General features: G+C 45.8%; 1 protein-coding gene across 1 annotated transcript in view; it reads right to left on the reverse strand.

Moving 5' to 3' along the window:
* LOC144680824 (cytosolic carboxypeptidase 2-like) overlaps positions 1-25,439 on the reverse strand; it is a 90,049-nt gene that overhangs the window by 63,231 nt on the left and 1,379 nt on the right. Inside the window, exons 2-5 of the mRNA XM_078542249.1 lie at positions 15,250-15,404; positions 12,811-12,965; positions 11,656-11,842; positions 9,621-9,748 (exon numbers count right to left, since the gene is read on the reverse strand). Of these exons, the coding sequence (XP_078398375.1) occupies positions 9,621-9,748; positions 11,656-11,842; positions 12,811-12,965; positions 15,250-15,382 (603 nt within the window). The 5' untranslated portion in view covers positions 15,383-15,404. The remainder of the gene's footprint in view (positions 1-9,620; positions 9,749-11,655; positions 11,843-12,810; positions 12,966-15,249; positions 15,405-25,439) is intronic.

The following is a 25,439-nucleotide window of genomic DNA, read 5'->3' on the forward strand; positions in this document are numbered from 1 at the left end:
CCCCCTGGCCGCAGCCCCCCAACTCTGAGTGTAGTGACTGCATTGAATCATTGACAGCATGTGTCCTTCACTGGGTGGGCCAGCAGATATTGCCCATGCTGAGGTCACCCTGAGAGGGTGGTGATGAGATGGGTTCTGCATGCGGTACACTGAGACCCACTTGACAGTTTTGGGGGCAACGTGGAGGAGCTGCACCCAGGCGCAGTGCTGGAACTCCAGGACATGTCAAAGTCAGGGTGATGACATGCTGGGAGGGGAGCTTCAAGGTGGCATGGTACCGATCGATCTGCTGCCCTCTGCGCTCCACGTGCTTGTGCCTCCTTGATCTGCAAAGGTTGGACCGTGTGGTGCCAAATGTGATGTAGGCCGCATTTGGCCAAGTCGGGGGGACGGACCTGGCATCTTTGTGTGAGTGTGTGGCAGCTGCGGAGTGAGGAAGCACTGGAGCCCGGCAATGTCCCACTCTGGTTGGGGTAGGACGGCAACGAAGAGATTCCAGGTACAAGTTGCACTAATCAATGCTCTTCTTTCCTTTTCAGGAGAAGAATGCTCATATTGCCGCTGAGCGGTTGAGGACTGGCGGAAGGCCGGCCCAGGTGGTGATGCTTAGCCTGTTCGAGCAGGAGGCCCTAGATTTGGAGAGGTGCCATGCGCCCAGGTCCACCGGTGTCAGTGAGGCTGGGGTGCCATGGGGAGGTATGTTTGCCCAGCAGTGAGGTCATCATCGTTCTCCCAGTAGCCATGGCAGTGCTGAATGTTCAGAGATTGAAGTTTGCAACATGGCTTGACCATTGCTTATGGAAGGATGAGTGCATAATGATCTGAGGGACAGGGATGCATATTCACATTGTCTCCATGTTAACTAATCAAATGTCCTTGTTCTTCCTTTTAGCATCAGCGGAGCAGGGCCAGGAGGAGGCACAGGGGCCCCCTCTCATAACTGAGGGCCCTGAAGTCTCACCAGCGTCACACCATCCCTGCCAGGCAGGCACCAGCGCAGATACTAGCACCTCGGTGGGAATTAGATCATCGACTAGCGTCCCGGGACACAGCGGTGAGGGCACTTCACAGTCGCTGGAGGAGCTGGTGGAGACAGAGAGTGCCCATGGCGCCAGCAGTTGGAGAACTGCAGGGGACCAGGCACATGCTCAGTCGGTGGCTGATGATGTACCTCTGGAGTCATCAGTGAGGCAGCAAATGCTGGAAGTCCAGCAAGGTGTGTGGAAGGATCTGGGGGAGATGCATGAGGCTATGCTTGGCTTGGTGTCCATGGTGGAGGAGTCTACACGGACCATCGCCGATGCAATGAGCTTCATGTCCGAGCGCCATGCGTCCTCCATGGAGAGAGTGGCAACTCTCATGGAGAGGCTCCTCCAGGAGAACAATCAGGGCTTCCTGGGGATGTGCGTGGACCAGCAAGCCCTTACATCGGCATTGACCTCAGCTGGTCAGCGCCACTGTGGGAGATGGTCTGGGCACCAAGTTTCCCAGCTCGGTGTCCATCCATCTATGGTGAGAAGGGAGGTCCGAAGCAACCTCACGTCGGCACAGCAGCTGCCTGGCGTGTCTGCGGGAACCTCTTAGGGCACTCCAGATGAGGGCGGCAGCTCCTCCGCCCCTCTGCCAGTGACCGTTGCATCCGATGAGGCTGCGACAACTGGGGAGATGCCAGCTGTGGAACTGGCCGCTCCCTCCCAGGTGGGGCCACCACAGGCTCCACGAGCCAGAGAATGGCCGCCAAGGTCATCGGGGCCAACAGGACAGCACAGTGAGCAGGCTGTCTCAGATACCAGTGCCAGCGAGGGGACAGCACCTAGATGTAGCACCTGAAAGCATAAATTTAAGGCACCTTAGGCACACCACGAGTTTATCACTGGTGCTTTTGAGTTGCCCTGAAATGAGGTCATGATTAGTTGGTGTGTTCTTTAACACCTTTGTCGTTTTGTTTCCTTAAGTTCATTTTGTTATATCATTAAATTTAGACATGTGACCATGACTGAGGGTGACTTTTTTTCTCTACAGGTGGATGGTTACCCATGATGTTATGAATGAGTTTTGTCACATTGAGCTTTATTGACAAGGCCCTTAGTTAATGTTCCTATCCAAGCAGATTTAGCACTCAGGCATCAAGTATGGAGCATGCAGCACAGGCTTTTGTTGGAGGTCCACCTGTGGTGTTCTAGCTGAAGGTTCGTTGCATTAAAGCCTCCCAGGTGTCCCTGCCTCCCTGGAGTATGCCTGGGTCAGCGTCTACCCCCTCAGCATTTCCCTGTGCATGCTCATCCTCAGACTCACTGCTGGACTCATCGTGTGCAGCCGCAGCCGCAGCCACTGCGTCTACATCTTCTTTGTCCACAGCGTTGCCCCTTTCCAGCACAAGAGCACAACATGCAACTACTATCAGCGACACACAATCTGGGGGGTACTGGAGTGCGCCCTCTGAACGGTCCAGTCATTGGAATCGCCACTTGAGAAGACCGATGGTTCTCTCCACCACAGCCCTGGTGGAGGCTCCTATTGTACCGCCGCTCAGCCTCTGTTCTTGGATGGCGGAGAAGCGTCATGAGCCACCTTCTGAGGGGATAGCCCTTCTCACCCCAGCAGCCATCCATCCAGCCGGGCTGGAGCACTGAAAAGCCCCGGCACCTGGGAGTGTCTGAGGATGTAGGTGACATGGGAGCTGCCTGGGTACCTTGCACAGACTTGCAGAATCTGCAGCTTGTGATCACACACTATCTGCACGTTCATGGAGTGGAAGCCCTTCCTGTTGACGAAGGCACCGGGCTCACCTGCTGGCGCCTTGATGGCCACATGTGTACAGTCTATTACACCCTGGACACGGGGGAAGCCAGCAATTGCTGCAAAGCCTCTGGCTTGTTGTGTCTGGCTTGCCTGGTCTCAGCGGTAGTGGACGAAGGTCAATGCACACCTGAACAGAGCAGCTGTGACCTGCTTGACACAAGTGTGGACAGCTGATTGGGAGACACTGCAAAGATCACCCACCGAGCCCTGGAAAGAGCCAGAGGCATAGAAGTTGAGGGCAGCTGTGACCTTTAGAGCACTGGCATGGGGTGTCCACCCAGACAGTTAATGGAGATCTTAGGGCCTATCATCTGACGGATATAGTTGACTGTCTCCCTTGAGAGACGGAGCCTCCTTTGGCACTGCACCTCAGACATATTGAGGTAGCTGCTTCACCACCTGTATACCCTCGCAGCAAGATAGTGGTGTCTTCTGCGGCCCCTTCCGCCTTGGACTTCCTGTTGGCCCTGCACCTGATGTGCCTGCCAAAGGTGGCTCCCTTGGAGGCTGAATGTGCACTCCTGGCCTCCTCTCCCTTCTGTCCCTCCCTTCCCCCAGAGGAGGTGCCTCCAGTGGAGAACACAACTCCCATTCCCAGGCTAAGGGAAGGCTTCCTGAAACCTGCAGGCCCCAAAAGGATCTTCACAGTAGACTGCTGACCTGAAGGTTGTGAATCCTGTCCAAGCAGCTGCTATGAGTTTTGAAGTATTTTTGCTCACACAGGCAAGTATCAGTAACTGTCCAAATTAAATATCTGACTGAGCACATTTGCAACCCCACTGACCCCCTTCTTATCCCGCCCATGAGGTTTATACAAATATGTCCTACCCGCCTGCCTGTTGCGCCCGTGCAATGACCTGAAGATCTCACGGGCCCCGAAAAATCACTGTCAGTTGGTGCCTCAAGGCCTTAAGTGACCCATTAATTAATGGCGGACACGCATCAGCGATCACTGCACTGGAGTGGGTGCAGAGGAGATTCACCAGGATGTTGCCTGGGATGAAACATTTAAGTTATGAAGAGAGGTTGGATAGACTTGGGTTGTTTTCATTGGAGCAGAGAAGACTGAGGGGCGACCTGGTCGAGGTGTACAAGATTATGAGGGGCATGGACAGGGTGGATAGGGAGCAGCTGTTCCCCTTAGTTGAAGGGTCAGTCACGAGGCGACATAAGTTCAAGGTGAGGGGCAGGAGGTTTAGGGGGGATGTGAGGAAAACCTTTTTCACCCAGAGAATGGTGACGGCCTGGAATGTGCTGCCTGGGAGGGTGATGGAGGCGGGTTGCCTCACATCCTTTAAAAAGTACCTGGATGAGCACTTGGCACGACATAAACATTCAAGGCTATGGGCCAAGTGCTGGTAAATGGGATTAGGTAGGTAGCCCAGGTGTTTCTCACGTGTCGGTGCAGACTCGATGGGCCGAAGGGCCTCTTCTGCACTGTATGATGCTGTGATTCTGTGATCATCGCGCGCCCGCCCACCGAAATATCACAATGGCACGCCATGACGTTGGGATGCTCGCCTGACGTCACCGTGCGTCATTTTACGCATCGATGTGCGGGGCCTGCCCCCGCTTGCCAACGGGAAAATTCTGCCCCAGATCTCAATTATCCAAGTATGCATTTATCGCATCCTTAGTAACCCAGGCAATTTTAATTACCCACCTATCTAGTTCTTGCCAGTGTTGGGGGTTAAAATCATGCCCTTAATTTTTGAAAAAAAATAAAGTAAATACTTTTCCAAAGGAGGTGTGAATGGTATTTAATGGTACTGTTAGCAGTTGACATGATGACAAAGAGGTTTGTAAATTGCTTCAAATTTTGAAGAATGCTGATAATTCCCAGAGCTAATGGGGACAGAAATCATATAAATTGAGGAAAATAGTTAATCTGGCAATTTTTATTTGGTAGCCGAAAGGGAGAGAGATGATATCCTCTATCTTTATGTAGAGCCTTCTAAGAAAATGTGATACTTGGGGTGAGGAATATTGGATAGAAAGTAAATAGATACCACTAGATGAATAAGAATTGAATTTTATCTTAAGAAAGTAAGTCAGGCACTATTGTAACTTCTCTGCTTATGATGCTTGGATTATAACAAACTACTAATAAAAATTGAGAAAACAAAGTGTGGGTCAAAACACAAAAAATAACACACTACCAAAGATCAAAAAGAGTAAAATAGAAGACGATATCATTTGGAGAAGTTTGGATATGTCAGTATGCTAGGGTTGTCGCTTGCTTCATTTCATCAGCCGATACCACACACGTGCTTCAATTTGTTATTTTAGTTAAAACGCATCCAGGTATTAAAGTATGCAGGAAACACTTAAGATAATAATCAAGTCAAACGTTCGAAATGTTAGTTTTTGCATGATTGTTCTGTTTATGCTCCCACTTCTGCCTTTTTTCTAGTTAGTGCGCTTCATTGCCTTACACTAATGGCATTTCACTAACAGGATGGCTGAATAATGGTACTTCCTATAATATGCTTCCCACGCAGTGCTGCTGTCAGCTCACATGGTGTGTGACCTGTCCAACAACAACACGCTGAGCAGTAGCTGTGTCAGCTTTCAGCTTCAGCGGCTGTGAGGTTTGTAAGGACAACACAAGTAATTGTTTAGGAATGGTACCAAATCAGCAATGGGTGGCTGGGCTAAAAATGTTGGGTTTACAGTCAGGTACTGGCTTTCAAGGGCTTTTTCTGATATAAGGCCATATTTGCCTGCATTGCCTTAATGCTCAGCTAAATATGCTCCCTTTTCACCCTTTTTTATCTCTGGTTTTAACTTTATTGCCTCCGTTGGCTTATTAAATTTTCAACCTTTTTCTTTCCAGTTTGCAATGGCAATGGTTTATATCTGGGGTCTACAGCAAAACCAGAAATGCTCGATGAAACACACAACATGATTTCATTTGTTGTTCAAGAAAAAAATAGACATTTTAAGTTGTGCAAGTTCAGCAGGTAATATGGAAGGCAAATAGAATGTTGGCCTTTATTTCAAAGGGAATGGAGTATAAAAATAGGGAAGTCTTGCTAAAACTATACAAGGCACTCGTTAGACCACACTTAGAATACTGTGAACAATTTTGGTCCCCTTATCTAAGGGAAGGTGTACTGGCATTGGAGGCAGTCCAGAGAAGGCTTACTAGGTTGATCCTGGGTATGGAGGGGTTTTCTTATGAGGAGAGGTTGAGTAGGTTGGGCCTGTATTCATTGGAGTTTAGAAGAATGAGAGGTGACCTTATTGAAACATGTAAGATTCTTAGGGGCTTGACAGACAGTCAAGGACCAGAGGGCATAATCTCAGAGTAAGGGGTCACCCATTTAAGACAGAGACGAGAAGAATTTCTTCTCTTAGAGGGCAGTGAACCTGTGGAATTCTTTACCGCAGAGAGCTGTAGAGGCTGGGTTGTTAAGTATATTCAAGGCTGAGGTAGACAGATTTTTAATCAGTAAGGAAATCAAGGGTTATGGGGAAAAGGAAGGAAAGTGGAGTTGAGGATTATCAGATCAGCCATGATCTCATTGAATGGCAGAGCAGACTTGATGGGCTGAATGGCCGACTTCTGCTCCTACATCATATGGTCTTATGATCTTGTGCATGAATGTTCCTGAGTGTTGAATCTTGCAGAAGTAAAGTGACTTAATTGATTGAATGCTTCTATTGGCACAATAAAGGTTCAAAGGGAGGAATTCAAATATACAAAGGACCTGAGTAGTTTGAAATGAAAAGTAGTAGCAATAGGGGAGGTGGTGATGTAGTGGTATTGTCGCTGGACTGGTAATCGAGGGAGCAATGCAGATGGTGGAATTTGAATTCAATAAAAATTTTGAATTAAAAGTTTAATGACCAGGAAACCATTGTCAATTGTCTAATTCCTTTAGGGAAGGAAATCTGCCATCCTTACCAGGCCTGGTCTGGCCTACATGCGACTCCAGACCCACAGCAATGTTGTTGACTCTTAAATGCCCTCTGAAATGGCCTAGCAAGCCACTCAGTTGTATCAAACTGCTAAAAAGCCGAAAAGGAATAAAACTGGATGGACTACCCAGCATCGATCTAGGCACCAGAAACGGCAATGACAACGGCAAAATCAGGCCTGTCAACCCTGCAAAGTCCTCCTTGCTAACATCTGTGGGGCTAGTGCAAAATTGGGAGAGGTGTCTCACAGACTAGTCAAGCACAATCTCAAATATTCATATTCATGTAATCTTACCTTGCAAATAATGTCCCAGACACCACCATCACCATCCCTGGGTATGTCCTGTCCCAATGGCAGGACAGACCCAGCAGAGGTGGCGGCTCAGTGGTATACAGTGGGGAATGCTTTGCCTTGGGGTCCTCAACATCAACTCAGGACCCCAAGAAGTCTCATTTCATCAGGTCAAACATGGGCAAGGAAACCACGTACCGCCCTCCCTCAGCTGATGAATCAGTGCTCCTCCATGTTGAACACCACATGGAGGAAGCACTGAGAGGGCAAGGGTGCAGAATGTACTCTGGGTGGGGGACTTCAATGTCCATCACCAAGAGTGGCTCAGTAGCACACTACTGACCAAGCTGGCTGAGTCCTAAAGGACATAGCTTCTAGAGTGGGCCAGCAACAAATGGTGAGGGAACCAGCAAGAAGGAAAAACATACTTGACCTCATCCTCACTAATCTACCTGTCGCAGATGCATCTGTCAATGACAGTATCGGTAGGAGTGACCACGGCACAGTCCCTGTGGAGTTGAAGTTCTGACTTCACATTGAGGATACTCTTTATCATGTTGTGTGACATGACCATCGGGCTAAATGGGATAGATTTTGAACCAAGCTAGCAACTCAAGACTGGGCATCCACGAGGCGTTGTGGGCCATCAGCAGCAACAGAGTATACTGAACAACAATCGGTGACCTAGAATACCAGGAGCAGCACCAGGCACACCTAAAAATGAGGTGTCAACCTGGTGATGCTACAACACAGGGCTACTTGCATATCAAGCAGCACAAGCAGCAAGTTATAGACAACTAAGTTCCACAGCCAACGGATCAGGTTTAGCTCTGCAGTCCAGCCACATCCAATCATGAATGGTGGTGGACAATTAAACAACTCACTGAAGGAGGAAGCTCCACAAATATCTCCACCTTCAACGATGGAGGAGTCCAGCACACCAGTGCAAAAGACGAGGCTGAAGCATTTACAACAATTTCAGGCAGAAGTTCCAAGTACATGATCCATCTCGGCCTCCTCTGGAGGTCCCCAGCATCACAGATACCAGTCTTCAGACAATTCAATTTATTCCACATGATATCAAGAAACAGCTAAAGGCACTGGATACTGCAAAGGCTATGGGCCCTGACAATATTCTGTCAATAATACTGAAGACATGTGTTCCAGAACTTGCCTTACCCCTAGCCAAGTTTTACCAGTACAGCTACAACACTGGCAAGTGGAAAATTGCTCAGATATGTCCTGTGCACAAAAGGCAGGACTAATCCAACCCAGCCAATTACCGCCCCATCAGTCTATTTTTGATCATCAGTAAAGTGAAGGGGTCATCAATAGTGCTATCAAATGGCACTTGCTTAGCAATAACCTGCTCACTGATGGCAGGTTCAGGTTCCGCCAGGCCACTCAGCTTCTGGCCTCATTACAGTCTTAGTTCAAACATGGACAAAAGGAAAATGGTTGTGGTTGTTGGAGGTCAATCATCTCAGTTCCAGGACATCACTGCAGGAGTTCCTCAGGGTAGTGTCCTAGGCCCAACCATCTTCAGCTGCTTCACCAATGACCTCCCTTCCATCATAAGGTCAGGAGTGGGGATGTTTGATGATGATTATACAATGCTCAGCACCATTCACGACTCCTCAGATACGGAAGGAGTCCATGTCCAAATTCAGCAAGAACTAGACAATATCCAGACTTGGGCTGACAAGCGGCAAGGAACATTCACACTACCCAAGTGCCAGGCAATGACCATCTCCAACAAGAGAGAATCTAACTATTGCCCCATGACATTCAATGGCATTACAATCACTGAATCCCCCACTATCAACGTCCTGGGGATTACCATTGACCTGAAACTGAACTGGACCATGCATATAAATACTGTGGCTACAAGAGTAGGTCAAGGCTAGGAATACAGCATTGTGTAACTCACCTCCTGACTCCCCAAAGCCTGTCCACCATTTCCCAGGCACAAGTCAAGAGATGGAATACTCTCCATTTACAAGGATGAGTGCAACTCCCACAACACTCAAGTAGCTCAACACCGTCCAGGACAAAGCAGTCCGCTTGATTGGCACCACACCCACAAACATTCACTCCCTCCACCACTGGTGCACAGCAACAGCAGTGTGTGCCATCTACAAGATGCACTGGAGGAACTCACCAAGGCTCCTTCGACAGCACCTTCCAAATCCACGACCTCTACTATCTAGAAGGACAAGGGCAGCAGGCACCTGGGGACACCACCACTTGGAAGTTCCCCTCCAAGCCAGTCATCATCCGACTTGGAAATATATTGCTGTTCCTTCACTGTTGCCGGGTCAAAATCTTGGAACTCCCGCCCTAACAGTATTGTGGGGTGTACCCACACCACATAGACTGCAGCGGTTCAAGAAGGCAGCTCACCGCCACCTTCTCAAGGGCAACTAAGGATGGGCAATGAATGCTGGCCTAGCCAGCGAAGCCCACATCCCATAAATGAATAAAAGAAATGAAAAGAGCACAAGAACCCTAAATTTGTTTTTGGCTGTAATGTAGTAGCTTTGACAAACTAGATGTCAAAATACAATATTTAACAAACATGGTTATCTTGTTTAATCTCTACCTTTGCTGTAGGCTCCTCAGATATCAGAAAATCTAGAATGCCTTTCATCATCCAGCTGGATTGAGTCTCCCCAGGGTGCACTCTTGCTGTCAGCACAACACCAAGCTTTGTTTTAGAATCTTCCTTACCTGTTCTTAAAAAAAATCATGACCTTGTTTGTAAAGAAATCACAAGAGGCAATGTTCATCTCGTTGTAAGAACATAAGAACACACAAGCAGGAGTAGGACTTTTAACTTTTCAAACTTGTTCTGCCTTTCAATAAGAATATGGCTGATCTTCCACCTAAATACCACTTTCCAAGGTATCTCCTTCCTTAGTTTCCAAAGATTAATCGACGTCTGTCTTGAACATGCCAGAAGACACACAGATGATGGAACATAATGCTCCTGGGACAGAATTTTATGGGGAGCGAGTGGGTGACTGGGCAGAATTGGAAAACAAAGCGGCCTTTCATGTGCTCCCGCCCAGTTCCATTGTTCCGCAACAATTTAAGTCGATTGGGGCATTAATTGCCTATTGGTGAGACCTCCACCCCCATCTGGGGACTGGATTTGCCAGGGAAGGGCAGAGGGGAAACATATGGGTGCTCAAAGCACTGGGGGGCTACTGAGAGAAACAGGGGGCTGTAAAAGTGGCATCCCTCCTCTCTTCCCACCATATGCCCAAGGAGTGTTTCTTGCCAGGCTTCTCACATCTCGCAGTCTCAGCCCAACACCCATTAAATAGAGGCAGGAAGTGGCCCTTAAGTGGCCATTAATTGCAACGGGGGCAGGGGTTAATGGGTAGGTGCCAGGAAAGGCGCCCATGGCAATTTGTGGGTCACCCCCACCTGCAAACCTGCCTGCAGGAAACATAAAATTCTGCCCTTGGTCATAGAATGATCAATTTCAACACTACCTGGGAGTCAGGCATCATCAAATACTGCAATCAGATGTAGAATAATTATTAAAATTAGATTAGGATAGGTTGTTCAACATAACTTCAGTAGAGGGCAAGCAAACACCATTACAAGGTATAAAAACAGAAAATGCTGGAAAAACTCAACAGGTCTGACAGCATCTGTGGAAAGAGAAACAGAGTTAACATTTCGAGCCCGTATGATCCTTCTTCAGAGCTAACCCAGATTGTGTTGAAATTGATCACTCCGTGACCAGGAGCAGAGTTTTATGTTCCCTGCAGGCAGGTTTCCATGTGGGGGTGACCCACAAAATGCCATGGGCACCTCTCCTGGCACCTACCCATTCTTTAGCTCTGAGGAACGGTCATACGGACTCGAAATGTTAATGATTTTCAGGTCGCCGGGCGGGCGCAGTGGGCAGTCCCAGGGGCAGATGGGAAATGTTCCGCCGCTCGTGATTGGCCCCTGACCGCAATTACACTCTGGCTGGCCAATTAACAGCCAGGCAGCGTGAATGTTACGCTGAGGGCCTCAGCACTGATGGGTGGGAGGGGGGGCGGGGGGGGAGGCGGGAGGATTTTTAAAATCTGAATAAAATGTCCCAATGTGGGACTCAACATAACATAAACAGAATAAAAATTCTGCTCAAAAATTTATATTTATTTTTTATTTAATTGTGGAAACCAAATCCCGCCCCGTGGATGAGGTTCCTAAAAAAATCAAAAGGCCGCCTGGCAGCCATAAGGTTGGATAGGCAGCGAAAAATAGCTTTTAATTAGTGGATTAATGGCCTTAATAGGTCTCTTATTTGTCGGTGGGCGCGCTGCCGACTCTCATGCACCCGCTGACAAAAATATCGTGCCAGTGCGTGATGATGTTGGGACACTAGCCCGATGTCATTGCACACTATTTTATGTCCGATCGGGTCTGGCGTGTGCCTGCCCGCGGGACATAAAATCCTGCCCTACGTATTCAAGTAAGTTTATTTAAAGGGATAGATAAATGTAACAAATATAATTGCATTCTGTGCCAATTATGCTTATATATAAAATGTGAATGAACTACTCAAGTTACTATTTGGGACTTATATACTGTCAATTGTTGTTTGAAGTTGATATAAGTCATATGGCACTCACCTGTATAGTCAGTGATTGTCAGTAAATAGCAGCTATTTCCTGCTCTTGTTTCACAAAGAACCTCCTTTTTAAAATGTGCCAAATGTTTGGAATCATTTATTATTTCATCCAAATGAGCCTTCAGGTCAGTATATCTATAAGGGTAGCAATGTGCCAGGTAGTACGTATCATCCTTATTACTAAATTCCTGAAAAGACATTTTAAGAACTTGTGTAAAAACATGATCAAGAGCAAATAAAATTCAGTGCTCAACAAACCGAGGTTGATTGTAATCTCAGCTAACACATTTCAAAGCATTCAGTTAGTGTTCAACTGATTGGATAATTATTCAGCCAGCAGTGTTAGACACAAACAGAAGCTATCACGAGAAATGCTGTGTTCTTATCAATAGCCACTGATGTGATGATTCCAACACTATTTTGAAATGGTGTTAAATAACTTCCATTTTTTACATCTCGTTGAGTTAATGGAATTAGAACTTTTGTCTCTTTAGACACTGATACTACCTTTGGACTCAGAGTTTTAAATTCCACAGACACTTCTCAGATGGACGGAGCCAGCAAGCTGCCCCGGGCAGCTTTCTTGTTTTCTACTTCCCTGCTGAATGCTTCTGAAGCTCAATATGACCTGTTGGGATTAGCGGATGCCAGCTGGTCACCTGAAGTCTTCATTCTACTCCAGCAGTTTGAATCACACTGATAATAACGCAATAGGAACTATATTATGGTTATTCATTGGTCAAGTAAATAAGCACACTACAAATATAGTATGTGCATTATTACACCTGATACAGGTACATTTGGTACCAGAAGAGACACAATGATATTGGCTCAGAGTTGGGAGGGTGTGGTGGATGGGTGTCTAATTATTGCCAGCAAAACTGGCCTGAGAGTGCATGGTGAACAGTCCAATCTGTATTGTCCTAATATGACAATCATGATCCAAAACAATCATGGTACAGGTACCCCAATTTGCATATTAAAAGAAGCCTACTGCCTTAGAGAGGCAGGCACTTCACATGTCCAACAATAGGTTACTATAAAAGTGGCATTGAGCACACCGACCCTATTTTGGGGTAGTTACCTCTCCATTAACACCATTTTCACTCAATCTTATTGATTTTATCACTTTATTAAACAGGAAATTTCCACTTACTATCTGAAACTCTAAGCAGTAGTGCTGTACATAAGGGAAAAGTTTGTTGAACGTTTTCTTATTCCATGGTTTATACATGACGTGATGCCCTGAACGAAACCAGCCGATTTTTAGCTCTCTCGCATCTTTTTCTGAGTAAACAAGAGGTTTCATTCCTAATATAAAAATAAGCAGAAATAAAAGCTGGATCAAACACAGTGGACTTTAGTATTGCTGAAAAAGAGACACGCTGTCAAAGTTTCTTTGTCTTGTATTCATCAGGACAGTTCATAAGAATACCAATAGTAAAAGGAACAACAATTTATACTGCATGAGAAGATAGCATGGATTGATTGGCGAGTGGACTCAGATTGGTAGAGGCGTTATCATTGAGATGGCACCAGGCAACAGTTAACTGCTAAGTTTTTGTTCAAATTCAACCCACGAAAATCCCAACGAGTGGCAGACCATATCATACAGCACGTCCCTTCAGCTGTTCGCAACAGGCAAAGTACAGGCCGTACCCAACCAGCCTGTGATCGCAAAATTCAAAACAGAGGCTGGGATTTTCTGGCCCTGTTGTGAGCGGGACCCGCCGCGGGCGAGGCAGCACCCCAACTAGAAGTCCATTGACTTGTGGCGGGACCAGAAGATCCCGGCGGTGGGCGGGTGCAGAAAATCCTGCCCAGAGTGTCCAACATTAGGTGTCTTCTGCCATTGGACAACACTTGCCAAAAAATCCTGATTGTGCTAAGAATTACACTGAAAACCAATTTAAGATTATCAGTCGGGCTCGCAGTGTGGTTCACGGATGCAAACTAGAAGCTACATATACTCACGCACAGGGCGCTGTCCTTTGCAGACAGAAGGAGCATGTCCAAGCATTGCACCTCTTTCAATTAAACAAAATTTTGAAATTTTGGGGGACAGCCAATGGGGCCATTCCCCATGACAGAATCAACCTGCCTGGTTTGAATTTGATATTCTTGCGAACTGTCCTGATGAGTGTAAGATGAAAAGCTTCAACAGCATGTCTCTTCTTTCAGCATTACTTAAGTTCTGTACTACCAAATGACTAATAGTGGACTTTATGTGAAAGGTTTTTTGCCTATGAATGTAGGCGATTGTCTCTTTGTTCATGTTCCCTACTTTGCAATTAGTACATCAGTAGTGCTTTCCTCTCCAAGAAATGCTGTGGCATGCTGGAATCCTACTGCAAAATACATCTTCTGGCTCATTAAAAATTCAGTATCTGTGTAACAACATTCATAGAATGAGGCAGCACGGTGGGATGTCATTTGGCCCATCCCACCTCTGCTGGCTTTTTGAAAGAAATATCCAATTAGTCCCAGTACCCTGCTCTTCGCCATTACTCTGCAATTTTTCCTTTTCAAATATGTAACCAATTTCCATTTGGAAGTTATTATTGACTCTTTCAGGCAGTGCCTCTCAGATCATAACAATGTGCTGCATAAAAATATTTCCCTCCTCTCTTCTGGTTCTTTTGCCAATTACCTTTACCCTGTGTCCTCTGGTTACTTAACTCTCCTGCCAGTGGAAACAGTTTATCCCTATCTATTCTATTAAGTCTGCTCCTAATTTTGAACACCTCTATTAAATTTCTTCTTAATGTTCACTGCTCTGAGGAAAACAATCACAAATTCTCTAGTCTCCCCACCTAACTGAAATCCTTCATGTGATATTAGTCGATCTCCTTTGAACCTTCTCTAAGGCATTTCAGTGCACTATGTCCAAATTAGAAACCAATAAATTTCATTCCCCTACTTCTGAACGTTTCTACGCTTGTTTTTTTTTAAATTACCACTTTATTGTTCTCATTTTTTTCCCCTCAATTCTATTTGGATTTTAACCTAATTATACATGCTTAAATTGTCATTCTGGTTTCATAATTGAAAATAATTCTCACATCCCCATATCCCACAGTTTCTCAAGTCAGTATTTGTATAAAATCACTGCTCTCTGTCCCCTCCACTTGTGCATCAAGGGTAGCCCAGTCTGATGGCTCATTTTATGTCATTGTTGAATGTTTAACCCCAAGATTGTTGTTCTCCTGTATAAGTACTCTGCTTTCTGTGATGATTCATTAATGGGGCAAAATCCATCCTTAGTTATATTTTGATTTAACAGTTATCTTTTTGAATTAAAAATATTAATGTATCCCATTGTTAGTATACCAACGTCAGCTTTCATGAAATGCACACTATACTTGAGTTGGAGCACATTCTAGGGTGGATTGTACATAGCTCATAGATGCAGAGAGTTTGATGGGCCAAATAGTCTCTTCTTCCATGTTTTCTCCTGATCATTTGTTAGTGTAATAACATCGCAATTCATGGACTATTACATTTCTATCCTTTACTATCTATATAGCTATGGTCTGCAAGGTTAACATTGAATGCAAAATCTGAATAGCATTCTGCAATAGAAAATATTGCTTACCATAATTATAAAGACTATCTTTTTTCAGCAAGTTGACAATCTTGAATTTGTAGGTAACACCTGACACTGTGTTCTGAATCCGAAAGTAATACCACTGGGTATGTCTGCTAGTGAACATATCCAATGCCAGCATCAAATCATACTCATACTGACCTCTGTAGACAGAGATAAACATTTCATTTGTTTGTAAAGTCCACTTAACCAAGTTCAACTATCTCCAGTGTTCACATGGATCACAATGTCATGTGCTCAAATCCTTTTTCAGTATTTATCATCTCAGGTTCAGGTCAACCAAAGAAGTTAGCTAAAAATAGCAACTGAAGCTGATAGGCAAAAGATGCTTCAAAAGATGTAGGTACTTTTATTCGCATTGAGGTTTCTAAGGAATTAGCTGTAGTGCCCTGGCCAACAATGAGTATGTAATTAAAGCTAATTAAAATCGTAAAGTCTTTAAATGCAATTATACAATTCATATTTAATTAGATGCAAGGTGCTTTCAGCTGCTCACTGACATAAAAATACATTGCAACTCTGAACGCAAGCAGACTGATCTTGAAATATACTAAAATCAAGTGGCATGAGGCATCCTCTGTGGGGGTTGGTGGCACACTGCCTGGGTAAGGTGTCATGTGATGCAAAAAGTGTTGATGTAGTTAGTTATTTGCATCTCAAACACCATTCATTAGGAATCAGTGTCACTTATCTTTGCTTAAAAATGTGACCGGTTCTTATATAATTTTCTATCAAAATAAATCCAGCTGCAAATGTTCAAAATGCCACCTGTGCATGACTGCTTCCATGGGCAGAATTTTACATTTGGTGTGTGAGCACGCACTCGACACGCTGGAACGTAATATGACATGCGATGACGTTGGGTGTGAGTCCCGACATCATCGTGCTGTCTCGCGTTATTTCATTCAGCGGGCACGCGCCAGAATTGGCTGCGTGCCCGCCGATAACTGAAAGGCCTATTAAGGCCATTAACGAACTAATTAACTTCAAATTTATGCTGCCCATCCAACCTAATGGTTGGTGGGCAGGTGAAAAGGCCAAGCGACCTTTACGTTTTTTAGGAAACCTCATCCATGAGCGGGATGAAGTTTCCTAAAGCCATTGTAAATTAAATTAAAAATTTCTTTGAAAAATAAAAACATGTCCCATCTCATGTGACCCAGTCACACGAGGGGACATGTTTCATTAAATTTTTAATGTATTTATTTATTTTTTTAAAAAAGTGCTTCAATCTCCATGCCTCAGGGAGATTGAAGTGCTCTTTCACGCTGGACCCGACTCACTGTCCTCCCCCCACCTGCACAGGCAGCTCACGATCCACGCTGGACAGGGCCTTAATTGGCCCACTTGCATGGAATCACGGTGCAGAGCCGATCGGGGGGGGGGGGGGGGGTGGGGGGTGGCCAGCTCCGCGACCGACCCTGACCACTCCATGTGAAATCCTGACCCATGTGTCTGTGTGTATCGCATTTCCACATGCACAGCGGTTTTGGTTATTAAACTTCTCTTTTAGAATTTTCCTCTGAATACCTTTTTAGTTGTCAAGTTTAGAAAAGCACTAATCAGGATGCTAACTGAGCATTGGAGACAGTAATAAGTGTGCAGGATCCAGCGACAAATTCATGGTGTAAGGGAGTTGGGAGCTAAGTTCAGGCGAATGATTGTAGTGCAGAAGTGAGCCTTAGTTCAAGGCTTGTGTTTGGGATGATATCCCATTTATATTCTAAATTTATAACATCAATTTTTCTCACAGACATGAACCATTGCCAGATGTTTGGAGCTACATTCTGCTGTACTGTGGAAAGAAACCAGGTTATAACATGGATTGTTCACCTTCAATGTATAGGAATACGGATGAAGAAGCACTATGATCCGGTTAGGGACCATTAATATTTAAAGAGAAATTGAACACCTTGTTTTAAGTAATAGGACTGCCACAAGATTTCACTTTTTTAAAAAAAAAATCAAACTTTATTGTATATAAAAAATCAAATTAAACAATCACTATTAATTTAATAATTTGGATTATAACTATGTATAATAGTTATACACTCAGGTTTAATTCTTACTTCCCCCAGGAATTCTCTTGTAAGATACATCAATCTTATTTACTTCTATAGGGACCATCCATAAGTATGGCACAGTCCTCTGACGAATCCTCCTCAGCTCCAGCTATTCACAAGAGGTAAAACTTTCACTTACCGTCTCTTGACGGTGGCTGTTTAATCCCTTGTTCTGGTTACTTTTCAATACTTCCAAGCTAATCTGCTTGTTGCTTTCTTTGGCACAAGACTTTGTGGAGACCCATTGTATATGCTCCCACTAGTCTCAAACAAGGCAATCTTCAAGCTCCCGTTCTCTCACAAAATTTGAACTGAGATTAAGCCTCGTCCGCATTCCACATGGCTAATGATGAAGTGAGGTTTTTTTACTCTACTTACAGTGCAGGTCTATCTAATTGTCATTTATTTTGACTATCTTCTCTCTGTGAGCTGCAAACCACCCAAGGTCCAAGCTGCAACTAATTCTCTCAGCAAATACCCAGATAAATTGAAACCAGAAAATCTCTCTAAGCTCCACCTATCTCCATAGCAATGTGACCTGCTGTTGGCTGTCCTTAAACCGACCTTTAGGTTAATTATCCCTCATTTACAATCGCTTCTTTGATCTGATGAAGTAAATAGGTTTTATAACCTTTCAAGGTTTCCTGAATGCTTTTAAAGTAATTTAATTCTATCTTCCAAAACAAAAACACCTCACTGGAATGCCAATACTGCAACCATAGCAGAAATCACAACTCCAGCTCTTTAGCTAAATAAGCCCACCTAGTTTTATAGTTGTACCTCTTCTATTCTGATTTTATTAAACAAACATGGGGCACCTTTTGAACTGCCATTTCTTTAGATGTTCTAGCAATCTCTAAAGCCCAACATTCTAATTACCTTCCCTTTCTAGCTGTTAACCTCTTAAGGTAACATGTCCTCAGCTTTTTAAGTGTAGTAGGCCCCAAGCTTGCTTTAATTGCATTTATCCCATTTTCTACAGTTAAACTTTAACTGCCAAGTACTCAAGAATGCATGAACTATGAACTAGATATTCACAAGCGCAGAAAAAAAAAATAGAACTGTATTGCTTTCCTACAATGCATAATTGCAGCCAAACTTCTGTTCTGTAGTTCTACTTAAACAACTTTCCACAGAATTTTGGCTCATAAGGCAAGACTGGTATTATTCTTTTATAAGCCAAAATTCTGTGGAAAGTTTTGTGGTAAAACTATTGGGTTTTACATGATAACCATATGACACACAAACTACTTTAATTATACACCCTTTCCAGCTTTACCTTGCAAAGTAATAAGGGTAGAGGGATGGTGAGGGGAGAGATCTGCCTGTATCAAAATATTAATTATTTATTGTATTTCTCCATCCAACAGCAATGAATAATTTGCCGGGGGATTGTATGCATATGGATATTAATAAAATTTCACATAAAAAAGACTGGTGTTGAGTTTCATTTTAAGTACTGGCACTGTGTGTGGTATTGTTCCCTAGTATAGCAGTCAACTAATATCACAGAAGAATATCTCCAACAGAATTTAAATATTCACCCAGGCCACATAGTTGTTTTATTTGGCAGCATGACATAAAACTAACACATAGATGCCATGAAACCGCTTTTAGCAGCTGTACTAGGGCAGGTACTAATCAAGGGGATAAAGTTCAGTCTTCTTAGGAGGTTTCGATTAAGTTTTCATTTTGAAAATGTATCCTCATAGTCAGTATCCGAGATATTTTAATTTTAAATAATTTTTTTCAAATTTGAATATATTTTGGTCAAGGCAGAAGCAAAATCAATCTTCAGCCACTGTAATGTAGGAATGTTCATAAATCCACATTTTGCTTTCTGTCACTTTTTTCAAAGAAGTGTAATTGGACAAGGTTCTTAAATCATGCTGTTTTGTGCAAACCAAATAAGGCTTTAATTTCTCCTTCTTAAATGTTTTCATCTGACTTGAAATGTTTATATTACTTCATTCGTATGTATTGCTCAATTACAAAAAGGACGGAGACTAATGTGCCTTCCTGGCAAATCCAAACAGTTTCTCTATTCTTCTTGGCTTTATTTCAAACTTTGATTCCATGGCCCTTCTTTACATTAAACCTACCCCGTACTATCTGTGTATGTATTGTGATGTCTTACTTAAGTAAGTCTTGGACAGATTCCTTGCTTGTCTTCTCAAATGTTGGAAGTACAGTAACCTGTGAGGAGGATTGTGATAGACTTCAAGTAGACATAGACAGGCTGTGGAATGGGCTGACACGTGGCAGATGAAATTTAATACAGAGAAGTGCTCAGTAGTACATTTTGGTAGGACTAATAAAGAGAGGCAATATAAAATAAACTGTATAATTCTGAAGGGGTACAGAATAAAGAAACCTGGGGGTGAATGTTGACAAATCTTTGAAGGTTATTACAGGGCAGGTTGAGAAAGTAGTTAACAAGGCATACAGGGTCCTAGGCCTTATAATAGGAGGCACAGGCCTGGATTTCTAGCTCCACACACCTACCACGGGAGAAAGTGTCCTGATTAACAGGATCTTGTAGGGCAGGGGGGTGGGTAGGGCTTGGCGGGCGTGCGCTGGAGTGGAGGCTGCCAGTCCCAGAAACAGCTCAGAGGCAGCCACAGGGACTGCTGAATGCCAAGCGGATGGTTAAAAGGACTGCTTTGTTACTCTGTGACTTTACCTCAGTTGTGTGGTTGAATAATAGACCCTCTCGCCCTCACACCCCCTTACCCCCCACCCACTCCCCAAGCCCCATCCATGCCAACCCATGCCCCCACCCGCCCCATAGCTCCTCATACCCTCCATGCCAACCCAAACTCTTCTATTCACTCCCAATGACCCCTCATACTGTCTATGCCATCCCATGACTGTCCACCCACCTCCAATGGCCCCTCATACACTTCATGTTGACCATGCCACTCCACCCACCCTATTGCCCCTCATATCCTCAATGTCAATCTATGCTCCCTATTCACCCCCATAACCCCTTAGAGCCCTTGTGCCAACTTAGTGCTAACTCATGCCCTTCACCCATCACCCTTTACCCCTACACCACCCAGGCCAATTCACCCAGTATCAACCATGGGCAGGACATGCTGAGATGAAATGAAATAAAGTTCTAAGTATCTATTACTTCATTATATAAAAAAAACTAATTGACAAAAGCACATTTAATCCTTTATAAAAACAAACATTTGCATTCATAGCCCCACATTAAAGACAGCAAATATCTTAATGACCTCTCGGAGCTGTCGCTCAAAGTGTGAACTTAAAGCTTTCAATGTGATAATCAATGTGAGAAGTTGATGGAAGCTATCAAGCAGTAATAATTCTATAAGGATAGTCCTTAGGGTTCTGTCAACAAACAGCTATTGGAAACTAGGAAAACAGATGTTTTTTTAACTCAGAGACTTGGCAGGCTGTTTTTTTCCAAAATTGAAAGGGCAGGGAATTTAACTTAACAGTTTGTCAGTTCCATAGACCTTATCTATCTTTTACGAGCATTCACGTCTACTATTAAAAAACTTAAGTCTCACACTGCAGGAAACAACCTCGCTTCAGCAAAAATGAGTTCTGTTTGAACTCAGCACAGAGTTCAAATGGCCCTGCTGGGTTCAGTTTCCCCCCAGTTGTTAATCTCATCCTGCTGCCTTTCCCCTACCTCCGAAAATAGAAAATATTGGAAATGGGGGCAGGGGTTCAGAATCTGGGGTCCTGAAGCCATTTTGGAAAAGACACAATGTCTCCATGACTCCACAAATATCTAGGTTATAGAGTCCAAAAAGCAAGGAAGATATGATGAACAATGGTTTGACCTCAACAAGAATATTGTGTCTAATTCTGTGCAGTACATGTCAGGAAGGATGTGAAGGCTTTAGAGAGGGTGCAGAGATTGTGAAAGTGATTCCAGTGATGAGGGACTTCAGTTATGTGGATAGATTGGAAAAGCTGTGGTTGTTTTCCTGAGAGAAGAGAAAACTAAGAGGAGACTCAATAGAGGTGTTCAAAATGATGAGGGGTCTAGACAGGGTAAGTAGAAAGAATCTGTTCCCATTGGCGGAAGTGTGGAGAACCACTTGACGTTGATTTAAACTGATTGGCAAAAGAATCAAAGGCGACATGAGAAAAATCTTCTTTATACAGTGAGTAATTATGCTCTGGAATGCACAGCCTGGGTGGCTGGTGGAGACAAATTCAATCATGAATGATTCAATCATGACTTTTTCAACTCACCAAGGCTCCTTAGGCAGCGCATTCCAAACCCACGACTGCTACCATCTAGAAGGACAAGGGCAGCAGATAGATGGGAACACCACCACCTGGAAGTTCCCCTCCAAGTCACTCACCATCCTGGCTTGGAAATATATCGCCGTTCCTTCACTGTCACTGGGTCAAAATCCTGGAACCCCCTTCCTAACAGCACTGTGGTTGTACCTACACCTCATGGACTGCAGCGGTTCAAGGAGGCACCTCATCACCACCTTCTCAAGGGCAACTAGGGATGGGCTATAAATGCTGGCCCAGCCAGCGAAGCCCATATCCCATGAATAAATTTTAAAAATAGGGAATTGGATAATCACTTAAAGGAAAAGAAATGCAGGGCTACCGGGAAAGAGCAGGCAGTGGCACTAGCTAAATTGCTCTTGCAGAGAGCTTAGCAGACCTAATGGCCTCTTTCTGTGCTGTACCATTCTATGGATGGTCCCTGCCCTGCAAAGTGTCAGTGCCTCCATCTTAAGGCACCCTCTCCTCAACTGTAATAAATTTAAATTAAAATTTCCACAGCTGCCATGCCATCTCTGTGAATGGGAAGCCTTTCCACAGGGCAGTCCTCAGCTGCAGCTGTGGCCAAATAAGCAGAAAGACCTTAAAGCCATCCTGCAGCACTGGCCCTACTGGTCTGCTGCAGAGAGGCCACCTCCAGACAGTTAGCCTGTTCACAATGCTGGTGGAGGGCCACAGGCCGCCTGGAAAATTCTACCCACCGCTTGCGGGCAGAGAACCTTCCAACCCTATCCTGCCTCTGGCAAAACGGCCGGGCGAAGTGATGGCTGGTCAGCGGTGCAAAATTACACATCCACCCGCTTCAATTCTTGCCCCCATATCGGGGCAAAAACGCTGCCCTATGATTCTATGGTTTTTTATCGTACCTTACAGTGCTACTCACCGGTAGGAGTGTGTAATTACAGCATGGTAAGTTTCTATTATAAATAAATAGGAACTCGTGATGTAAAGGAGTTAGCAGGCAGAGCATACAGACTCAAAATTTTGAATATATCATAGACTATGGGCAGAATCATCCCAGGTTTGCGCTGTGAGGCAGCGGGCAGGTAAAACTTCGTTTAACCCGCCGGCCGCAATGGCGGCTTCTCACTCCGTATCGTCCCAAACCAGCCGCATTAATTATGCATTCCCGGGAAACACGCCGTTTCAGTGACTGGCAGGCTCTCATTCGCCCACCATGCCATCACCTCACTGTTTCATCACGCCGGGTGCCACATTTAAAGTCTAGCCGCGCGCACACCTCTCAGTGCTCCCAGCCCAGGGCTGCTGCACGGAAGACAGGGTGGCTTCGAAAGGCAAAAAGACTGCAGGCTCCTGGTTCCTCGAGCATCTTTGGACACCGTGGAGGCCCGCCGTGATGTCATCAGCCCCCGCTCTGGCTGCAGGATGGACTGCGGCATCGCCGATTCAGCATGGGAGGCGGTGGCAGCAGTGGTCAGCGCCAATTCCCTGCAAAAGAGGACGGCCACCCAGTGCCGCTACAAGTTGAATCCGTTTGCCAGGGTAAGTCGCTCTTCTCATCACTCTCAACTCCCACACTGACAAACCCATCACACATCCACAGGGATCTCATACCTCAAGAGACAATACCACTAACTCTCACACACACCCTCACATCTCCATCAGGCTCATATCTTCTGGAACTCGCGTCCTCACCCCATCCAATACTCCACTCACCACACAAACATTCCACGGAGTGCCATGTATCCTGCTCACACTCTCTCCCTCTGTTTCCATGCAGAAAAAGCTGGCTCACAAGCAGAGAGAGGTCCCAGACCGGGGATGGAGTGGCCCACATTAGGCCCCTTACTCACTTTGTGGAGTGTGCCATCGTGCTGACTGGTGAGGACGTGGACTGTGCCTGCAGTGGAAGTGATGTCGGTGGCGAACTTCCTCATGAGGATCCTGCACCACACCGTCCCTCTCTCAACGCAACTGAGTACTCTCTCTCCTGCCTTTGACTCTACCACCATGCCCTAATTATCATCGCTTTGGTTCACAGGAAGCAGTGACAAGCGGCTGACACCCTCAGCCAGCCAGTCCCTCAGCTCCATTCAGGTCCTCACCTCCAGCCAAGAGGACACCTCCTCCATTGAAGAGCTGGAAATAAGCAGCCTGGAAGACCCATCACAGCGCTTAGCCACACCCTCCACCAGCACAGAGACACATATCTCAGCAGGACCTAGGTCTAGAGCAGGCTCGGGTTCACAATCTGGTAGTCACTGCATGGACAAATGTTTACAGCAGGAGTAGGCAGGTTCAGTCAAGCTCCCTGGCACTCAGAGGGCTGCTGGGGAACAGGCATCTGTGAGGGCCGAGTCAGATGACTAACTTCTGGATTTGGCTTTCCAACTCATCCTGGAGAGTCAGCAGAAGGTGTGGGAACATCACGCAGAGCTGGAAGCCCTCAACAGAGTGGCTTGTGAGTCAGAGGAGTGTGTCCACCTGCTCTCTGATGAAGTGGTGGCCACATGTGCGCTTATGGAGGTCTCCATGGGGGTAATGGTGGATACCAAAGAGCCCCTGGTCCAGCAGAATGCGGAGATTTGTGCAGACCTGTACTCCATCGTGGGAGGCATTGGTGAGTTCCTGAAGTGGCAATGCGAGAGGGAAACGGGGTATCTCAATGTCCCTCCAGGTGCTTTTTCCCCTCAATGAGTCAGGCCAGCTCTCCCAGTCACCCGAAGGGAGGAGGAGTGGCAGCTGGACATCCCTGGGTCATACACTCAGGAATCTCAGAGGCTGTCCTCTCCCTCTGAGGCCCCTTTCCCTGTGACCCCCCTTCAACCTCATCCTTTGTCACCGCAGAGGGAGCAGCTGGCCAATGAGTGAGTCTGGAGGGAGAAGTGTGTGTATAGTAGTGCCTTTCGAAGTCTTGTGCAAGCACTCTCCCATGCACGCGGATCGTTCACGTATCACACTCACCTCAATGTCCTGAGCATTTTCAATGCTGCCTGCTGGGGTTTGCTTTCAGTTGTCCATCTGAGCTGACCTGCATCTCCGCCCACCCAATGATCAGACTCCCATGTAGCACCTGATCTCACCCACCACGACTCTCATTTCACTTTCCATTTAGACAACATGGTGGTGATTCAGTTCTTCATTTGCTCCCCTGCCCTTTCCCCTCTCCAAGTTACCCATTTCTTTTCTCCCATCACTGTTGACCCTCCTGGCATCACCTCCCCTCCGTGACCTACCAGCCACAGCCCTTTACCTTCGGGGATGTCCTGGTGAATGTGCCCTTCCTTCCCGAAAACCCCACTCCCATCCACATTAACCTCCGTGACCTCCTCCTTCCCAACCCCAAGGTCCTTGCCTCCAAGTCCCCACCAATCACCCTTGCTGTCCCTTCTCCCGCTCCTGTTGAACCCTCACCCTCCCACCCTACCTCCTCACTCTGCCCTCGGTCATTCTCACCATTCTCTCATCATGCCCACCCTCAGTTCGCTGCCCTGGAGACAGTTATGGACTCATCAGAGCCCTTCCTTGCACGTTCACCTGGACATTGCCCCCTCCGGACTCCTTCCCTTGGAACACCTCCCACCCCAGACTCTAACCCTGTTTAGTCCTTGCCCCTTCCTGACTCCTTCCAATGCCCTTACTTCTTCCACCATCCTTAGTCCTTCCATCCCTGACTCTTTCCTCCAGCCATACTTCTTCCTCTACTCTTAGTCCCTCCCCTATCCGTACTCCTTCCTCTTTCTGAACTCTCTCCCTCTCCGTACTCCTCCCCCCCACCCCTGAACTCCCTCCCCTCTTCACACTCCTCGCACCCCCCAGACTCACTCCCCTCTTCGCACTCCTTCCCCCCTGAACTCCTTCCATTAC

This window comes from Cetorhinus maximus, chromosome 5 (assembly GCF_964194155.1).
Source record: "Cetorhinus maximus chromosome 5, sCetMax3.hap1.1, whole genome shotgun sequence".
NCBI lineage: Eukaryota > Metazoa > Chordata > Chondrichthyes > Lamniformes > Cetorhinidae > Cetorhinus > Cetorhinus maximus.